At 38.2% G+C, this 21,342-nt stretch overlaps 1 protein-coding gene across 7 annotated transcripts in view; it reads right to left on the reverse strand.

Annotated features, from left to right (window-relative positions):
- Window positions 1-7,647: 7,647 nt before the first annotated feature.
- The window catches only part of JMJD1C (jumonji domain containing 1C), a 265,588-nt gene continuing 251,893 nt past the window's right edge, over window positions 7,648-21,342 (reverse strand). For all 7 annotated transcript variants that reach the window (XM_045040031.1, XM_045040030.1, XM_045040029.1 and 4 more), the window contains 4 exons: window positions 18,773-18,912; window positions 16,856-17,032; window positions 8,876-9,007; window positions 7,648-8,571 (listed from right to left, as the gene is read on the reverse strand). In XM_045040031.1, coding sequence (XP_044895966.1) covers window positions 8,482-8,571; window positions 8,876-9,007; window positions 16,856-17,032; window positions 18,773-18,912 — 539 coding nt within the window. In that variant the 3' untranslated portion in view covers window positions 7,648-8,481. The remainder of the gene's footprint in view (window positions 8,572-8,875; window positions 9,008-16,855; window positions 17,033-18,772; window positions 18,913-21,342) is intronic.

The raw sequence follows: 21,342 nt of genomic DNA on the forward strand, positions 1-21,342 counted from the left end.
CCACTAAAGAGAAAGAGAGGAGAGAGAGGAGAGACTCAAAATCAGAAATGAAAGAGGAGAGGGGCACCTAGGTGGTTCAGTTGGTTGAGCATGTGACTCTTGATTTGGGCTTGGCTCAAGATATCACCATCTGGAGATTGAGCCCCATGTCAGGCTCTGTGCTGACAGCACAGAGCTTGCTTAGGATTCTCTCTCTCTCCCTTTCTCTTTGCCCCTCCCGTTTGCATGCTCTCAAAATAAGTAAATAAACACTTGGAAAAAAAAAAAAAGAAATGAAAGAGGAGAAATAACACTACAGAAATACAAAGGATTATAAAAGAGTACAAAAAATTATATGCCAACAAATTGGACAACCTAGAAGAAATGGGTAAATGTCTAGAAATAACATAACTTCCCAAAACTGAATCAGGAAGAAATAAAAAGTGAACAGACCAATTACCAACAATGAAATTGAATCAGATGGCTTTACAGGTGAATTCTACCAAATATTTAATGAAGAGTGAATATGTATTCTTCTCAAACTATTCCAAAAAATAGAAGAGGAAAAATGAAATCTTCCAAATTCATTTTATAAGGCCCACATTACCCTGATACTATAAAAACACTACAAAAAGAGAACTACAGGCCAGTCTCTCTTATGAACACAGATGCAAAAGTCCTCAACAAAATTTAGCAACCCAAATTCAACAATACATTAAAAAAATCACTCACCACGATCAAGTGGAATTTGTTCCCAGGATGCAAGGGTGGTTAAATATTCACAAATCAATGTGGTAAATAACATCAACAAGAGAAAGGATGAAAACCATATAACCATTTCAATTGATGCAGAAAAAGTATTTGACAGAGAACAACATCCACTCATGATGAAAATCCTCAACAAAGTAGGTTTAGAGGGAACATACCTCAACATAATAAAGGCCATATATGAAAAACCGACAGCTAACATCATCCTTAATGGTGAAAACCTGAGAGCTTTTCCCCTAAGGTCAGGAACAAGACAAGGATGTCCACTCTCATTAAACTTTTATTCATCATAGAACTGGAAATCCTAGCCACAGTAACCAGACAAGACAAAGGAATAAAATGCATCTAAATTGGTAAGGAAGAAATAAAAATTTCACTATTTGCAGATGACATGATATTACATATAGAACACCCTAAATACTCTAACAAAAAAGGTACCAGAACCTAATAAATGAATTCAATAAGGTCACAAGATACAAAAATCAATACACAGAAATTTCTATACCCTAATAATGAAGTAGCAGAAAGACAAATTAATAATCCCATTTACAATATCACCAAAAATAATAAAATACCTAGAATATATTTAACCAAAAAGGTAAAAGACCTGTACTGTGAAAACTATAAGACCCTAATAAAAGACACTGAAGATGATTCAAACAAATGGAAAGATATTCCATGCTCATGGACTGGAAAAACAAATATTGTTAAAATGTCCATACTACTCAAAGTAACCTACAGACTTAATGCAATCCTTATCAAAATACCAACAGCATTTTCCATAGAACTAGAACAAAAAATCCTAAAACTTACAGGGAACCACAAAAGACCCCGAAGAGCCAAAGCAATCTTGAAAAAGAAGAACAAAGCTGAAGGTATCACAATCCAGATTTCAAGAAATACTACAAAGCTGTAGTAATCAGTATGGTACTGGTACAATAGATGCATAGATCAATGGGACAGAATAGAGAGCCCAAAAATAAACTCAGGATTAAATGGTCAATTAATCTTTGACAAAGGAGGCAAAAATATGCAATGAGAAAAAGTCTCCTCAGCAAATGGTGTTGGGAAAACTCGACAGCTCGATGCAAAAGAATGAAACTTTCTTACACCATACATAAAATAAACTCAAAATGGACTAAGGACCTAAATGTGACACCTGAAACCATAAAAATCTTAGAACACAGACAGTAATGTCTCTGACACTGGCTGTAACCACATTTTTCTTAAAAAAAAATTTTTTTTTTACATTTATTTTTGAGAAACAGAGTGAGACAAAGTGTGAGTGGCGGGGGTGGGGGGGGGTGGGGGGGGGCAGAGAAAGAGACACAGAATCCGAAGCAGGCTCCAGGCTCTGAGCAAACGGTCAGCACAGAGCCTGATGTGGGGCTCGAACCCACAAACTGTGAGATCATGACCTGAGCCGAAGTCGGATGCACAACCGACTGAGCCACCCAGGTGCAGGGGCATAACCATAATCACATTTTTCTAGATAGATCTCCTGAGGCAAGGGAAACAAAAGCAAACAAACTATTGGGACTACAACAAAATAAAAATCTTCTGCACAGTATAGGAAACAACCAACAAAACGAGGCTAACTGAATGGGAGAAGACATTGTAAATGACATATTCAATAAAGGGTTAGTATCCAAAATATATAAAGAATTTACACAACCCAACATGAGAAAAGCAAATAATCCAATTACAAAATGAGCAGAAGACCTGAACGGACATTTCTCTAACGAAAACATAAGATGGACAACAGACACATGAAAAGATGCTCAACATCATTCATCATCAGGGAAATGCAAATCAAAACCATAGTCAGATATCACCTCCCATCAAATTGCAAAGAATGGCTAAAATAAAAAACACAAGAAACAACAAGAGTTGGCAAGGACGTGGAGAGAGGAACCCTCTTGCACTGTTGGTAGGAATGCAAACTAATATGGCCACTGTGGAAAACAGTATGGAGGTTCCTCAAAATATTAAAAATAGAACTACCATATGATCCAGTAATTCCACTACTGGGTATTTACCTCCAAAGTACAAAAACACTAATTTGAAAAGATATATGTGCCCCTATGTTTACTGCAGCATTATTTACAATAGCCAAATTACAGAAGCAGCCCAAGTTGCATAGATAGATGATGGATAAAGATGTGGTGTATGTATACAATGGACTATTACTCAGCCATAAAAAGGAATGAAATCTTGCCATTTGCGACTACACAGATGAATCAAGGGAGTATAAATCTAAGTAAAATAAGTCAAAGAAAAACAGCATGATTTCACTCATGTGGAATTAATCAACAAAGAAAAAAGAGACAAACCAAAAAGATTCTTGACTATAGAGAAGTGACAGTTACCAGAGGGGAGGTGGGTGGGAGGATGGGTGAAACAGGTGAGGGTGAAACTTATTGTGATGAGAACTGAATTATAGAACTGTCGAATCACTCTACTGTACGCCTGAAACTAACAGAACATTATGTTAACTATAGTGAAGTTAGAATTTCACAATTTTTAAAAAAAGTTGTATAGAATACTTGAGGTATTTGTTGAATTTTTGAAAAGAGGCTCATATTATTGGAAGACTGGTAACAGAATGAATAGGCTCACAATTCAAGACAGAGAGACTTGGACTTTGACTATTTGTTTTTAATCTATTATTTATTTAAAAAAATTTTTTTAGAAGTTCCTGGGTGGCTCAGTCAGTTGAGCATCCGACTCTTGATTTTGGATGAGGCCACGATCCCAGGGGATTGAAACCTGCGTTGGCCTCTGTGCTGCCGTGCTGGGTGCAGAACCTGCTTGATTCTCTCTCCCCATTTGTCCCTCTCCCCTGCTCACGTATGCTCTCTCTAAAATTAAAAAAATAAAAGTAATCTCTAAAACCCCACGTGGGGCTCAAACTCAAGACACTGAGATTAAGAGCTGCATGTTCTAACAACTGAGCCAGCCAAGTGCCCCCATCTTTGGCTATTTTTAAATGCTATTTTTCATTGTCTTTTTGTGGTTATGTGGTGGTGAATCTGTGGGTTTACAACACTGCTAGAAATATTTAGTTTAAAAGTTAGAATGGCATAGTACCTGCTTTGGGTGAACTCGAGCCTTTATTCAGGCTCCATACTCTTCCCTGTCTGCTGCTTGCAAATCTGTCCCAACATAAATTTATAGGGAACAATTTGAGCACGATGTGAACTTTGTGTTTAAGGGGCAATTTTGCCTGCAAGAAAAACTTAAGTGAACGCAGAAAACTGCATCATCTGAACCTTCATGCTGGTGCTGAGCCACACCTTTCCATCCATCCACACCTGGTATTACGCCTTCCCCTCTAATTCCACACAACCCTTCTTCCAACACGGCACAGTATTTCTCACCAAGCAGCAACCCTTCCGATGCCCATTTCCAATGCAAACTTCTACTCTTTCTTCTTTAGGGTAAAGTGCCATTTATTTTATAGTATTAACCTATTCTCAAATATTTAACATGTTAAGACACTGCTGCCTCCCTTTAAAAAAATTTTTTTTAATATTTATTTTTGAGACACAAGAGAGAGCGCGAGAGCGAGTGTGGGGGGTGGGGGTGGGGTGGGGGGGCTCCAGGCTCCAAGCTGTCAGCACAGAGCCCAATGCGGGGCTTGAACTCACCAACCATGAGGTCATGACCTGAGCTGAAGTTGGACATCCAACCGACTGAGCCATCCAGGTGCTCCCGCCTCACTTTTTAAAATGTGTCACTGATAAGTTTTTCAATGTTATGCCCAAATTCTTGTTTTTCCTCCTTTAAAAGTCCTGTGGTTTTCACCAGCATAGTGCAGGGATTTTTAGGAACTGACTGGAAAAAAGTTTGCTAACAAAACATCAGCATTGATCTTGTACTCCCCGCCGCCGCCCCTGTATTCTTTACTAGCTTGGTAGGACCTCTGAATCAGTTACCATCCTATGTTGGCAGAGGACCATGCTGGCTCTCCACCTTGTTTTGCACTTCTTCATTTTGGTTTGTTCACCGACCCAGCCCCCCAAATCTTTTCATCATCTGTCAAACCTGGGGTCAAAGACCAGGGGACAGGAGCGCATTGTTGGGCTCATTTGTCCTCGGAATGTACCTCCTCTCAAAATGGGAGTCCAGCTGTGACCCACACATACAACACACCATTCTTGATTTGCCCCTCCACTGACCCCAGGGCTGAGGTCTTTTTCGTAAGACAAGACAGAAAAGACAGGCAATCCTCCAGGCTTAAGGGCAGCTGGTTGGCTCATTTACAGACAACTGAGTGAACAGCTTAAGTCAGCTGTGAAAATCTCTCCAGTCAGGAAAGGGAACCCACTTTGTGTGCAGCCAGTGACCTGGGGCTCACCAACATTTCATTTTTGTTTGAAAGGAACTTTGCTTTCATTAAAAGAACCAGATTTCTGTGAGAGCCAAACTATATACTACTCGGTTTGAAGGTGTCACTATCAAGGTTAATTACTGTGAAACCAGGTATGTCATAACTTGAGTCTCAATCTTGGCCACTTGCTACATCCCAGTATTCATAGTGCACGGTATACTGAATAGCTGTAGAATGGTAATTAAGTAATTTTCTTTTTTCCCCCCCTCTTCCATGGCCAGCATTCCTGATCTGATCTGGGAGATGACCTTTGATAGGTTGGCAATTAGGAAAGAAGATGCTAAAAAACAAACAAACAAAAAAACAAAAGCAAAAACAAACCCCCAAAAAACAAAACAAAACAAAAAAACGGGGGAGGGGCAGCACCTGGGTGGCTCAGGTCATGATCTTGCAGTTCACGGGGTCGGGCTCTGTGCTGACAGCTCAGAGACTGAAGCCTGCTTCGGATTCTGTGTCTTCCTCTCTCTCTCTGCCCCTCCCCTGCTTGTGCTCTCTCAACAATAAATGTTAAAAAAAAAAGAAAGAAAATGCCAATTTTACATCACTGTATATGTACATACACAGAACAAAGGTATGAGAGCACATTTTTCTTCTGAAGCCCACTAATCTTACACAGATATCACCAAACCCATATTCCATCTATCAAAGGGAAGCATCAAGAACGACATTTTATGGGTGTTCCAATCCCAGAATGTGCTGGGCAGAAGGGAAATGGGTTTGGACTCATGTAAATCATTACTCAGGAAAAAGAATTCAAATTCAAGTCCAAATTAAAGTAAAATGGGAGGGATCTGAATATTCAGCACAAGTTTCCCTGTATAGTCTCTTTGAAGATTATTTTACACATTTATTATGTACTCGATCACTGTCTGGAGGAAACGGACATGCTCAGATGGTTTCATATGTGAGAAGCATCTGAGCTAACCAAAAGGATGAAGGAAACAAGCTAAATGGGCAGAGGAATCGCTCCACCAGGGATGTGACCGGTAAAACAACTCACAGCATTCCAAAAAGTCACATGTCTTTAATGATGAAAGCGTTATAGTCCACTCTCTCCACCCTGCCTTACCAAGAATTAGGTCACTAGCATGGAATTCAGACCATGGATAGAATACCTGTATCAGATGAGTTTGTTTTGAAAGAAGCCACACTGCCAGGCTTGATCTGCCTTAGTTTCAGCCTCTCTTGTAGGGGTTGTAGTACGGTTAAAAGGTGGCTCAAACAACAGCAAAAGCAGCAAAACCTTTTGAAACCTTTTGGAAAAAAGTCACAAGACTTTAGGTTCTTGGAAGACTTTAGGGAGCAGCAGGCAGTCTACTCTAGAATTAATATCTTGGGCTTGAAATTAATTTCACATCAAAATTAAATCAGATGGGACTTTTGAAAGTGTTAAGCAGCAAATACCATTTAAATGAACTGAAACATGTTTAAAAAAATAGTATTAAAAAGGTCAAAAACTTAGAAGATTCACATTATCATCTGAACGATTCCTCAGCCCAGTGTTTCTAGCCAAGTAGTCGTCACCCATCCCATTAACCCCTGCGCCACGTGGGACATTAATGTGACCCGTAACCTCATACTCCTGGCTGAATATTGCCTGGAGTAGGTGACATCATAGCCCACAGGGAGTTAAAAGATGGTACACATAGGGGCACCTGGGTGGCTCAGTCATGATCCTGCGGTTCAGGAGTTTGAGCCCCGCATTGGGTTCTGTGCTGATAGCTCAGAGCCTGGAGCCTGCTTTGGATCTGTCTTCTCTCTCTGTCCTTCCCCCACTTGCACACCCTCTCTCAAAAATAAAAATTAACATTAAAAAAAATTAACGATGGTAGATATAAACAATGGAAAAAACTAAGCAACTTGCATGGTCACAACTTGGGCTACTTACTACTTTTTTCTTTTAACTATGTGCTTTCAAATGAGAAGAAAAGGCTGTCCCCTTCAGTATCCTGCAGGTGTCAGTGGAGGACGACATATTTCCAGGAACATTCAAATGGATAGGTCTATGTGAGCCTCAGAGTAACCAACTGGTGATAGCTATTAAAACGAAGACTCTGAATTAAAGCAACTTACCAGGGTCACACAGTAAGTAGCAGAACTCATATTCAACCTAGACTGGCTGACTTTAGGCCACTGTGTCCCCTGTCTTCCTCCCACCCCCAAAACTATCTTATCAGTTAGCTCTGTGGTGAAACATTTACTTGAAACTGATCACATACGCTCATAATCATGGCTTTAAAAATTCACATAACGCATTCTTCTTTCAATGAAAATGTGTTCATAAATAACAAATAGTAGTTACCGGTATTCCTTTTTTCAGTTGTGCCATAGGACAAATGAGTTGAGGCACTTGTGATGGCCCATAAAGTCTAAAGAAAAGCACAAAACTTATAAAACAAAGGAAAAATGTCCCAGAAGAGAACATTGTAAGAAAATGCTTAGTAGTCATCATGATGATGAATCCTTGGTAGTATGCACATCATAAAAGGAAGAACTCTGGAACATGCTATTTTTTGATAAAGTCCTTTTAATGGAAAATGTAAAACCCCTTTCAACTTTAATGTACAAAGCCATATGTAACACTTGCACTTTTAACAAATAAAAGCAAGCCAATGTTTTAAAAAAATACATCATTAAATGTATATATGTATATATTTACATAGCATATTAAGTTTAATATTTAGCTTTAAAAGTTCACATAAATTTTACCAAAATGAGACAATTTTAAATAAATTACACCTTTTGAAAATGTTAAATTGTACAGTCAATAGCTTCAACAAAATATTGAAGTGTCCGTATTTAGTATCTACTTTATATACTTCATATTTTACAAATTTTACAATTATTTGGCAGTAATTTCTGATTATGACATGAATGCTGTGCGATTCAGCAATTTCCCAAATGCAGGCAATAGCTGGTGTTTGTGTCCTATTCTCACAGTAACTGTCTCAATGTAGTGAAAAATATCCGTTATTTTAGTAAACTGTACAAGGTCACATTTACACTTGATCAACAATATAGCGTAGAATTTTGTGGGTTTTTTTTTGTCAAAAATAAATACATCATTTTAAATCTGGCATTTTCACAAACATCATATACACTATAATACAAAAACAGCTATGAAGTGCTGCTTTTTAAATTTAGCTTGTTTTCATAACTAACATTGCATCACAGGAACTGTGACTTATGCTATACTGCTGCGGTATCAGTAACAAGTAATTGCTACAAAAGAGAATTTCTTGGCACTGATGGTTTTATGAAGCTTAAGTCAATGTGCATACTTATCATCGTTCGAAAGTAATTACAGTTCAATGGCCTAAAAGTATCAAACTGGACCACACCTAATTTTCTTCCATATCCTCTACTTCGTCTTCATGTATCTTCAAAGCTCTCACCATTTCCTTAACTGCATGATACAATATATTTTTAACCTGAAAGAGATTTTGATATTTCTAATCATTTAAGATGGAGATAAATTAAAGCTTTTTTTTTTCTTAATGAGGGAAAGATACACTCAAAATAAAATATGTCAAAGTTAAAAAAAATGTTAAACTGAAAGTTAAAGTAAGGGCCACTGAAAATCATACAGTTAAATGCATACTGTTATTAAGCTGTGTTTGTTATCCTAATGTGACAAACAAGGACAATGATTGCCTAAGCGGTTATGCACGTATCGTATTTCTGAATATAAAAGACACATAAGAACAGGAGTCAGTTAGAAAATTCATCTCCTACCTGTAGTTTATCATCGTAATTGATTTCCTCCTTCAAAAGTCTCAGTTCCTGTGTTAAATGAAATGACTGTACAAGATGTTCTGGAGACACAAAGTCTTCAGTTACCTGAATACAGCTGTGAAAATTCTGTACCTATCCCCGAAACAAAACAGTAAAATAAAAATTTTAGGAGGCAGGAATACCAGAGAACTTATTTTCTCCTGAACATCAAATGCATTTCAAAGCAGAACACCACGCTTTTATGAGAGTTCTATCACTGAAAAGCTTTCATGTGGAAGGACTGTGTAAATGTAGTATTTTTAAATGATGAAAAGAACTTTTCCAGAAATCCTTCAGAGAGGCTAATAATCAGATTCTAAATTACCAATTTGGTCATGGTGGATTTCTTGGTGTTACTTTAAAAAAAAAAAAAAGCGCAGCTGATAGGATCTGCTTCCCTGTTCGGTGCAAACAATCTGATGTTGCTCCTCTGGCTTTCAGCATCTGGGTCATTTCACTGTTAATTTTTACACCAGAGAGTGGGTTAAAGCATAAGAAATAAAATTTAGTTTGTGAAAACCCGGGAAGAAATCCAGTTCTAGACAGATCTATTGCTCATGACAGTTTTAGAATTATCCTAGGATTTTATTTTTGCCTTTCAAATTAAACAACTAAAGATACTTTCAGTCTCTAGTGGCGATATTACTACAACTGATGTCTCCCCTGACTAAAACGGTTTTCACAAAAAGCCAATTTTATGTTATTTATACACCATGTACAAACTGACTTGGTACTTCACTATTTCTTGGAATTGTTTTTTTTTTTATTAATGCTTAGTGTAATGACAGAGAGAGAGAACAAAGCTGATCCAGTCCAGATTTTTGTGATGTTCTAGGTCTTACAGTGATATTTAAAGACATCATAAAATTCCTGGGAAAGGAGAAATAACTGAAAACTAAACATTTAAACTAATTCTAATTTTTAAAAGATGAAAATAAGTCTAATTGGGAGGTGTGAAAAGTAAGATAGTAAGTGGGGATAGAGAACTGTGAAAAAATGTGATAGAGTGATGGATTCCAAAAGTGCTGGAATTTCTCCTCTGGGAATAATGTCCACCTGCTCAAGTCTGCAGAGTTCTTTAAGTCAAGCACTGTGCCTCTACTGATAACTTGGTAGCACATATAAACATTCTCTTCCGTTAGTCACTAGGTTGTTGGTTCTTCTGTAGGACGAACACAGTGATGCCTCACATTTTCAGCACTGCTATATAGTCTCGCTGGATCTTCACCATGTGTCTCTAGAACAGATGCTCTATTTCACAGAACAGGAAATGATGGATAAGAAGTTCAGTGCCTGTTCCAAGATAAATCAGCCAACAAATGGCAAGCCAACAGGAACCCAGCTCCTGTAACATTTTGTCTAACAGATGCTTTATAGTCCTATATTAACTCAGTCCTGTATTAACTCAGTCCAGCATACACTCTCCAAATGTCCTTTCACTTATCTGAATGTACTGTGGGGATTAAGCCTTCAAAAGTTCTGCCGTGTACCTTTTAGCATGTCTGCACCTACTTATAATTTTTCTCTTCATTGATATTCTAATTTTGTTCATACATCATCTTCCTGATTTTCTTTACCAGAGTCCTTTAGCTCTTTGAGTACACTTATGACACATGACTTAAAGTCTATGTCTAGTAAGTCCAATGTCTGGGCTTCCTTGAGGAGGGACAATTTATGTCGATTGTTCTTCCCCTATTATTAGGCATTACTTTATGGTTTCTGTTTATGCCTTGTAACTTTTTCCTGAAAAATGGACACCTGAACATTATAATGTGGTTACTGGAAGTCAGATTCTCCCTGTGCCTTAGGTTTGCTGCTGACTGCTGAAGGCTGGAGTCATCTATATTTTTTGTGACTTTTCAACACTATTTCTGTTAAGAGTGTATTATTCCTTGTTGGGTGTGATCACTGAAGTCGCTGTTCCATTATCTGTGGTCAGGCAGTGACCTGCCAGAGATTTTCTAAATGCCCCAAATCAGCTGTCCTTTTCTTTACTGAGCAGTCCCCTGGTTGATGTAAATTTGGATTAAATTCCAGAGTTCTGAATAAGTTGATTCTGTTGGTTTTACCAGTTTATGGTTGTTTTAAAATCATTTTTAGGACCATGACATTTATTATTGCTTATAAGTATTATTATGTTTTCTGGGCTCCTGGGTGGCTCAGTCAGTTAAGGATCTGATTTCGGCTTGGGTCATGATCTCACAGTTCGTGAGTTAGAGCCCCACATCTGTGATAGCAAAGAACCTGGTTGGGATTCTGTCTCCCTCTCTTTGCCCCTCCCCTACTCGTGTTCACTCACTCTCTCAAAAAATAAACTAAAAAAAAAAATGCTGTTATGTTTTCTAATGACCTCAACCTGATACATTTTACATAAAGGCTTACAGTTAGTCAGAGCCCAACATAGGGCTTGATCTCAAGAACTGTAAGATCATGACCTGAACCGAAATCAAGAGTCAGATACTTAACCAACTGAGCCACCCAACACCCCTGTGGCTTTAAAAAAGGAAAAAAAAAGGGGGGTTTCTTTTAAAATAAAGGCCACGATGAACATCAGGGTACTAGAGCTAAGACCAAGGAAATCCTGGAGGTGAAGGTCCACGTGCCCCATCTAATGATATATCAGACTTTCACAGATTCAGTCATGTTTGCCAGTGAAGATAAGCCGGCAACTAACTGAAGAGGGAAGTTCTTTTTTTTTTTTTTTTTTTAATTTTTTTAAATTTATTTATTTTTGAGAAACAAAGTGAGACAAAGTGTGAGCAGGGGAGGGGCAGAGAGAGAAGGAGAGGGGCAGAGAGAGAAAGAGACACAGAATCTGAAACAGGGTCCAGGCTCTGAGCAAGCGGTCAGCACAGAGCCTGATGCAGGGCTCGAACCCACAAACTGTGAGATCATGACCTGAGCTGGAGTTGGATGCTCAACTGACTGAGCCACCAGGTGCCCTGAATAGTTAATACATATGGAGAGTTGTGGCAATGATACTTTCCCTCAGCTAGGCCTCTCAAAGTGCTCACTGATGACAAACCAAAGAATACAATGGATCATTTGGTCAAAGCCATGTTTTGATAGATGCCCTGGATTTGCAAGGGCTTCTTATCTGCCTGGTTTTCGAGGTGTGGTCCTCAGAGAGTACCATCAGCATCACCTGGGAACTCATTAGAAATGCAAAATTTCAGGTCCCCCCTTGGACCCACTGAATCAGAAATTCTAGGGGTAGGGTCTAGCAATCTGTGTTTGATTAAAGCCCTTGAGGAAATTCTGATGTATTTTTAAAGCACAAGAACCACTAATTAGAGTTTGGGTTTATTTTAAGGGCTACCTGTAGTCTGTTGGAAGTGAAGTCATCAACGAAAAATTTTCAGGATCTCTAAGGACTAAATGAGTTGTAAATGGTAATACATCTCAAATCCAAGTTAATATGGTGAACGTTTTTTTTTCCTTTTAATTTTCTCTCAAAACCACGTTATCGTCACTTGTGAGTCATGGACAGCACCCTTTCAACAGAGTACAAATAACCATGCTGTCATTATCACACCACATAAGGAAAAGAAGACAGAAATTGTTGTGCTTATAGCTGGCGATTCTATGCCAAAATCTGCCGCGGAGCTGTCCTAGAGCACTCAGCGAGCTAGCGGCGAAGCTCAGAATAGAATCTGCCAGTCTAGGTTATCCATGCAGTTTCAGTGTACCGGAGTGGGATATCTTTTATACTCTAGAAATCTACGATGAAATTTGCTCTCTAGAATCTAAATGATATTTCTACCTAGCTCAAAAGAGAGCATGTTTTTCTATGTACTTATGTGTACAGTCATAATTGGAGTTATATTCCAACCTAAGTAAACTTTCTGAAGTGGCCAGAGAAGACACATACAGAATGAGGCTAAAATTGACAGGTTTGTACAAAGAGCACAATATATATAAATTGTGGAAAGTCATAACTTTGTTTTCATCTGTACTTGTGTGAAAATATGTTGTATATGAGAACATATTTTCAAGCTGTCAGGACTTACAAATATTTAAATGTATTATCCTAAACATGGGAGACAGCAATGAAAAACAGAAAGCTCTGTCCTCAAGAACCTTCTATTCCAGTGGGGATTAAAAGACAATAAACAAATCAAGTAAATTATGAATAATGTTAGAAGGTGATGATCAAAATGGAGGAAAATAAAGCAGGGGAGATGACAGGGAACTGGGAGACACAATTTGCAGTTTAAAACTAGGGTGAGTGGGATGCCTGGGTGGCTCAGTTGGTTAAGCGGCCGACTTCAGCCCAGGTCATTTTCTCGCGGTCTCTGGGTTCGTGCCCTGTGTTGGGCTCTTTGCTGGCAGTTCAGAGTCTAGAGCCTGGAGCCTACTTCGGATTCTGTGTCTCCCTCTCTCTCTGCCCCTCCCCTGTTTGCTGTCTCTGTCTCTCTCAAGTAATAAACATTTTTTAAAAATAAAAAAAAAAGCCAACTAGGGTGAGGAAGGTGACATTTGAGCAAATAAAGCCTGTAAAGAATGTTAAGAAGGAAGTCTTACAACAGATATCTGTAAAAAAAGAATTCCAGGCCAAAGGATTAGCAAGTACAAAGGCCCTGGGGTACAAACACATATGGTGTATGTGAAAACCGTAGCAATGGCAGGCAGGGTGGTCAGAGAGAAGTAAGGAGGAGAGAAGTAGGGGAGGAAGGCAGTGAAATTGTGTATGTGTGTGTGTGCGCATGTGTGTATACATGAGAGCATGGACAGGATACAAATAAAGATCATTTATGGCCTGAGGAAGCTTTGAGTGGAGTGTTATATGAACAAAACATTTAACAGTATCACCCTGCCTAGTATTTTGAGAAAACATGGTTTTTTCCCTCGAAAAAGCAGCAGCAGAGAGACATGTACATGGCATAGAATCTCTGTGGTAACACTGGTTACCTTTGAAGGAGAGGAGCTGGGGGCAAAGGTGAGAAAAAGACTGAATTTTTACTGTGAACCCTTTGTACTATTTGAATTCTTTTTTTTTTTCAACGTTTATTTATTTTTGGGACAGAGAGAGACAGAGCATGAACGGGGGAGGGGCAGAGAGAGAGGGAGACACAGAATCGGAAACAGGCTCCAGGCTCTGAGCCATCAGCCCAGAGCCCGACGCGGGGCTCAAACTCACAGACCGCGAGATCGTGACCTGGCTGAAGTCGGGCGCTTACCGACTGCGCCACCCAGGCGCCCCTGTACTGTTTGAATTCTTAAAAATCATATAAATGTATTACATTTCAGCATAAAAATTATTTGAAAATAGTCCTTTCAACAGATAATAGAACTGATATGTCCATATGCAAACAAAAAACAAAAAACCTCGGTCCAATACTTTGCACTATGTACAAAAATTAACTGAAAACTAGTCACAGACCTAAATTTAAGACTAACAACAATAAAGCTTATAGAAGAAAATGTATAAGAACATAGTTGTGATCTTGGGCTACACAAAAATTTTGGAATTACAACAACAATAAAAGTATGATACATAAAAGAAAAAAACTGATCACCTGAACTTCATCAAAATTAAAACACTTCTCTTTAGAAGACACCATTAAGGGGGTGCCTGGGTGGATCAGTAGGTTAAGCATCTGACTTCGCCTAGGTCATGATCTCGCCATTACTGAGTTCGAGCCCTGAGTCGAACTCGGTTGCTGACAGCTCAGAGCCTAGAGCCTGTTTCAGATTCTGCGTCTCCCTCTCTCTCTCTCTGCCCCTTCCCCACTCACACTCTATCTCTCTCAAAAATAAACATTAAAAAATTAAAAAAAAAAAGAAAAAGAAAAAAAAACCCAACTGCGAAAATGTACAAAATATTTGAACACACATTTACCAAAATGGATATAAAGATGATAGCAAATAAGCACATGAAAAGATGCTAAACATACTTGGTTATTAAGAAAATGTAAATTAAAAGTACGAGATACCAATGCACATGTATTCAAATGCTTGCAAACAAAACTGACAATAAGTACTGACTTATCACTGTCCCCAGATGAAAACCACCCAAATATTCTTTAATTGGTAAGTGGATTAAAAAAAAAAAAAACCATTATATTTATACACAGAACAACTACCCAGCAATCAAAAGAAACCAAATACTGATACACACAACATGGATAAATATCAAATGTATTACATGTTGAGTAAGAAAAGTCAGATTCTAAGGGCGACATATCATAGGACATTCTAATACAGGCAGAACTATAGGAGGAAACAAGTGGTTGCTGGAATGTCAGGTTGGAAAAGTTGACTAATAAGGGGCAGGAGGGAATTTTTAGGAGTCATGGAAGTGTTCACTATTTTGTTGTGTTGTTACCTCACTATATAGTTCTCAAAACTTATAGAATGCACATATATAAAATTATACCTTGATTTAAAAAACTACACTGTCCAGTTTTATTAACTTGAAGAAAGTAGATACTAGATAAAGTTAAATATGTAAGGATTTTCAGGGGAACTTGTTTCATATTATCAAAGAATTCTATTTACAAAAAGATTCACTGCACTATTCTCTTAAAAAGACTGCTTCATTGAGGATATTTTACTTTTTTGTTACTAATTAGCTCTTTTCTGATAAGAGACTAGAAGGCAAAAAAAAAAAAAGGGTATGTGGGGTGAATCCATTTAAACTTTAACCATAGGGGCACCTGGGTGGCTCAGTCGGTTGAGTGACTCTTGGTTTCCGCTCAGGTCATGATCTCACAGCTAGTGGGTTCGAGCTTGGGATTCTGTCCCTCTCTCTCTCTGCTCCTCCCCTACTCACATTCTCTCTCTCAAAACAAATAAATGAATAAAAAACTTAAGAAAAATTAATGAAAAAATAAAGCTGAATCAAAAATGAAACAACTCTGATCACTGACCATGGGACAATAAAACAATTTAATATAAATAATGTATTAATTTAATCAACACATTTAATATATTTTTTCCTCCAGGAAGTTATTGTAGTGAAACAGGTGTATTATTATGTTTGTGTTTTACTATCATAAATGCCATTTGATATTTAAGAATGATAAATCTAACCCTGAGCTTGACATATTAATAAAAACTAAGTAAGTATTATCATTTATGGAGTATTTGTGGTATTATATAACAATGTCACAACACTACACAGGCAGTTATTGCATATATATGGTTATACAAAATGTGGAAAATTTTCCATGTCTTATGTAAAAGTACACATAGGAGATGTGTACAATATCTCAATAACCAGGTGGTGGGAAAGGTGACGAACCCACTCTGGGGCAAACTAGCTTTTTGGCTTCTTGGGTTTTCTGTACACACTTTGTTACTGTGAAGGCTAAGCTGGTCCACAGTAGCTCCGGTCTATAGGAATCCACTGTATGCTTTTAATACAATCCTCCAAGCCCACTATGCCATTTTGCCAAGTGCCACATAGTCAAGCCACAGAAGCAAAGATAAGGTGTTTTAGTTTCTAAATTTTGTGGATCAGTAGCTATGAAAATTACATACTTTCTTTGGAAACATTATCACTGTGTTAGCAACCTGACAAGGGGGGAGTTACACAAAAGCCTGAATTTTCGAACGGTCTAGTCAATACTTCATTCTGCTCAATTTGGTGCCTTAGAAAATGTGTGATCTCCTAAGTCTTATTAATAACTTAGGTGTTAAGTCTCACTACCAGGAACCGAATATATAGTATCTCATTTTCCCCTTAAAAAGACTTAAAAATTAGATTTACATTCACTAAACCAGAAACAATACAAAACTGGAAATCTGGCTCATGTTAAAATAATTTCAGTTCTCAAACCATTTAACTACGTCAGATCTCTTCAAGCACGGGAAAGCTATCTTGGTAATTTCTTAAGGAAAACAAACCGGTGCGGGTCATTCTCTTACCAGAACAATTCCTTTTTCAAAATTGGTTCTTTCAGTAAATAGACGTGTTAGAAATAAGTTTGTACACACCTGATGAAGTGCTCCTGCTGGTAAGACAATGGCATCACCGAGGAACTGAATGAGAGTGCAAGTTCTGACTCCATATTCCTCAAGCAGTCTTTGGCGGAGCTTTCTGTTCACATACCAGCTTTGGTCACGTATTGGATCATGTTCTGGTAGAACTTCAAGGCCTTGTTCTTTTGAAATCTGCAATATGGATTAAAATTAAAATACATACCTCAGTTTTAAGTAAGGGAAATGATAAGCCCCGTTCAGTTAAATTTCAATTTTCTTTACAATAACCATCTCTTGTTCTAATAATCTTAACCATCTTTTGTTCTTAAAATCTTATGGAATGTGTGCACTTAAGGTAATAATATTCTACGACAATTTGAAAAGCCAAAGGACATTACAACAATATTGCACAAAGAGGTTCTGTTAGTAAAGCGAATCATACTACCACCTTTAAAAAAAAAATGTGTTTATTTTGAGAAAGACAGAGAGTGAGTGAGTGTGGGGAGGGGCAGAGAAAGAGAAAGGGAGAGAGAGAATCCCAAGCAGGCTCCACAGGGTCAGCACAGAGCCCTGAGGGGTTTGGGGTTTGATCTCCCAAACCATGAGATCATGACCTTAGCACAAATCAAGTGTCAAGACTCAGATGCTTAACTGGCCGAACCACCCAAGTACCCCTATACTATCACCTTCTCAGCTCCTCCTTGTCCCATGAAGATTCTATCCATTTGGCTTCTTTACTGTTATTTCAAGAGTACAGCACAGAGATTAGGGAAAGCTCAGTTTCGTAGCTTTTTTTCCAAGAGCCAAACCATCCATACGTATGGACTTCTTAAACACTTCCTGATGCTGATCTTTTTAGAAAGGTAAGTACAGGGGCGCCTGGGTGTCTCAGTCAGTTATGCGTCTGACTTCGGCTCAGGTCATGATCTCATGGCTCGTGGGTTCCAGCCCACGTCAGGCTCTGTGCTGATGGCTCAGAGCCTGGAGCCTGCTTTGGATTTTGTGTTTCCCTCTCTCTCTGCCCCTCCCCCACTCATGCTTTGTCTGTGTCTCTCAAAAATAAATAAAAAACATTAAAAAATATATACGTACAAAGGTAAATACCTTTCTTTACTAAACTTTTAATCTTTGAAAAACCAATTTCAAGGGACACTTTTACTAAAATAAAGATCCTACCTTCTTTAGATGTTTCTATAACATATCAGTTTTTCTATCCTGTACTTTTTACTACTTTTCACCAAGGGAAACATCTGACTCATCAACAGATTAGTTCTTTACTATAAAGGAGATAGGGGAGCACTAGCAACTGAGAAGAAGTTTGCCATTCAAATATCTCAACATGAAATGGGCTTTAAAAGGAGTAAGAGAAAGGAGTTTCTGACTTTCAACAGCAACAAGAAATCCTGTCCTCTTTCGAAGCAAAAATTATTTAATGATCTTATGTTGCTGAATGATAAATGAAGTTACGTTAAAAATTTCTAGGGGCGCCTGGGGTGGCTCAGTTGGTTAAGTGTTCGACTCTGGATTTCAGTTCAGGTCATGATCTCACAGTTCAGGAGTTCAAGGCCTGCACTGGGCTTTGTGCTGACAGTGTGGAACCTGCTTGGGATTCTCTCTCTCAAAATAAATAAATAAGTAAACACTAAAAAAAAAAACAAAAAAACAAAAAAACAAGTCCTTGGGGCACCTGAGGGGCTCAGTCGGTTAAGTGACTAGTTCTTGATTTTGGCTCATGTCATGATCTCACAGTTTGTGAGATCGAGTCCCGTGTTGGGCTCCGCACTGACAGCAGGGAGCCTGCTTGGGATTCCCCCTCCCCCACTCACACTCATGCTCTCTCTCTCTCCTCTTTAAAAATAAATAAACTTAAAAAAAAATTACTAAGTCCTTGCTCAAGGTGAAGAAGTAAACTATTCGTAACCTAAATTATACCTTTTGAAGAAATTCCCTTATCTTGTCAATGTCTTTCCCTGCATAAATATGCCACAGAGCACCAGGTATCTCACTTGAGTCCTTCAATCGTTTTCTTAAAACATCATCCAAATCTTCTTCCTCAAATTTCTTGAGTACTCCTGAAACATAGGAGAATATTTTCAAATTAGTCAATAACGAGCACCAGGGAGCCAAGTGTCCTAGAACTGACCTATGAGAGCAGCACAGTGCCTGACTAGATAGGACTCTTAAGAGAGGAGGTACACACACAGTTATACTGTTACAAAACAGAAAACACTGACCCTAAGGAGGGGGAGAGTAACAGTAACTTTCCCAGATCATTTGTTTTCTGAAAACCAAAGAACAAGGATAAAACACTCAGGGGCTTCTAACTCAAACTTCACCAACTTTCTTCCTGTCCTAAGGGGGTGGTCCTAACAATGATTTGTACTCATACAGCATTTCATAACTGACTGAAGACTTTCATGACCACTGCTAACTACTTAGTAAGGTAGGCAAGGATCATAATCTCTATTTTAGGCTTGAGCAAATAGGTTCAGTTGGGGGGGGGGGGGGAGTTTGTTCATTACCATGACATGACTACTAAATGGCCAAGCAAAATGTCTTAGAATTCCTGGGAGATCTCATATGTACATATCTGTAATTAAATGCAAATGCTTCATGTGCTGTGGTTTTGAGGCAACATCAGGCCATTCTTCTAAAATGATGACAAACTAAAAACTGAACATCTATATGCATGTACACAAAAAGGAACAGCTAACTGGTTATCTCTGAATGAAGCACAGGAACGTATACTTTTACAAATTCCTGATTTAACTACAGTGGACATTTAAAAGAAATGTTCTTTTGAGAGAAAAAGAAATGTATTGCTTGCTAGAAAGAACACCTCAGATATTTCCTAATTTGTAACAGTAAATTCTTTTTTATGCTTAAAAACTGGTTGCAAGGATTTCTTTACTTAGACATGAATGTGTACCAGGCACTGTCCTAGAATGTTGGGACAATAGAGTTAAAGAAAGACCCAGTCAAGACCTCACAGAGTAAAAGAAGGGATTAATAAATGTAAGTGAATAAACAAGAACACCACACTGAGGTCAATGCAATCAGGAGTATAAAAATACACAAAACTGGTTCAGTTCTCAAATGTTTTATATTAACAAAATTATAAATTGGCAACCTCAGAATGATTTCTCAATTTTTTCCCATTAAACTTCACTGTTCTATGAATTAAAAAAAAAAGGAGGAGGGGGATTATTGGGGTAGAGAAAGCTTATCTTTTTTAATAAAGGCCTCTAGGGGGAGACAACTATATGAAGGAATATGCCCAGGAGGAGATAGGAGGCAGGAGAGCCATCACAGGTGGAGGAAAAAGCATATGCTTTCAGTAGGTCAGTATTTCTTGATGTGTTTTAAGCATTAACCCTAAACATTCCTTTTTAAAAAAACACTCCTTTTTTTTGGGATCATCTATAAAGAGTGGCAAAAGCTTCAGATAAAGACAGCCAAAGGATTAAAATGGATGTTTTCTCAAAAGACCAAATACTATGCTACAAATGAGGGATTGAAGTTGTGCAAGAATAAAGATAAATAACAGTCTCAGCATTTAAGGACATGAAAGACTAGTTAAAGAGAAATGCAGGTATAACCTCTGTATTGGAAAATAAATGCTAGAGGGGTTGATTTGAATGAAGTACAATGAGGTACAAAAGAGTTAATTAACTATGTAGCATCAGAGGCTTTAAGAAGAACAGTAATCTGAACCATAAGTCACACATTTCTGTATTAGAGCTAAGACTATAACCCAAGTATGCCCAACTCAAATCCTGGAGGGGGTGGCAGGGGGGCTCGGGGGCAAAGAGTTTTTATCTATTATAATCAAGGGTCAATCTAAGAAGCTAAAAAAGAGTGTAAAAAGGATTTTCTAGTTTTGGGGGAATTTAGGTTGTGTTTTATGGAAGCTGTCAAATACACAGAAAAACAGAGTGAATACTACAAATGAAGCCCCATGTTCTCAGCACCTAGTCACTAAGTTTAGATACATCCTTGGCTCCAGATACAGAACTGGTGAAGTATGTGGTAGGTGGGTAATGTGTAGAATTTCACATGAAGTAAATGCAAACTAGGAAAGATAAAAAATAAAAAAATAAAATTCTCGGACCCTAGAAAAGCCTGTGATTCCATAAGGTGTTAAGAACTAGGGGACTAGTACTATAGAAGCCAAAGGCAGCATTTGAAGAAGACGCAGTGATTAACAGTGCCATTTATTACAGAGGGTAAGTATTAAGACCAGAAAGAAACCACTAAAACCACTTAAACTGTGAATGTTGTGAGGGCCGCAGCAATAGTAATTTCAGTAGGGCAGCAGGTGTAAGGCCAACCCGCACTGAGCTGAAATGTGAATGGCAGTTGACAGGGACAGCAAAGAATCTGTTATGAGGGCAGGAGCGATAGGATGGCAGTGAGGAAGACAAGATTTGAAGGACGTTTCCTTCTGATAAAGAAGAAATAGTCTAGAGTGTACTCCTACTCCAAAGAAAATAAACCAATCA

This window comes from Felis catus, chromosome D2, assembly GCF_018350175.1.
Source record: "Felis catus isolate Fca126 chromosome D2, F.catus_Fca126_mat1.0, whole genome shotgun sequence".
Taxonomy (NCBI): Eukaryota; Metazoa; Chordata; class Mammalia; order Carnivora; family Felidae; genus Felis; species Felis catus.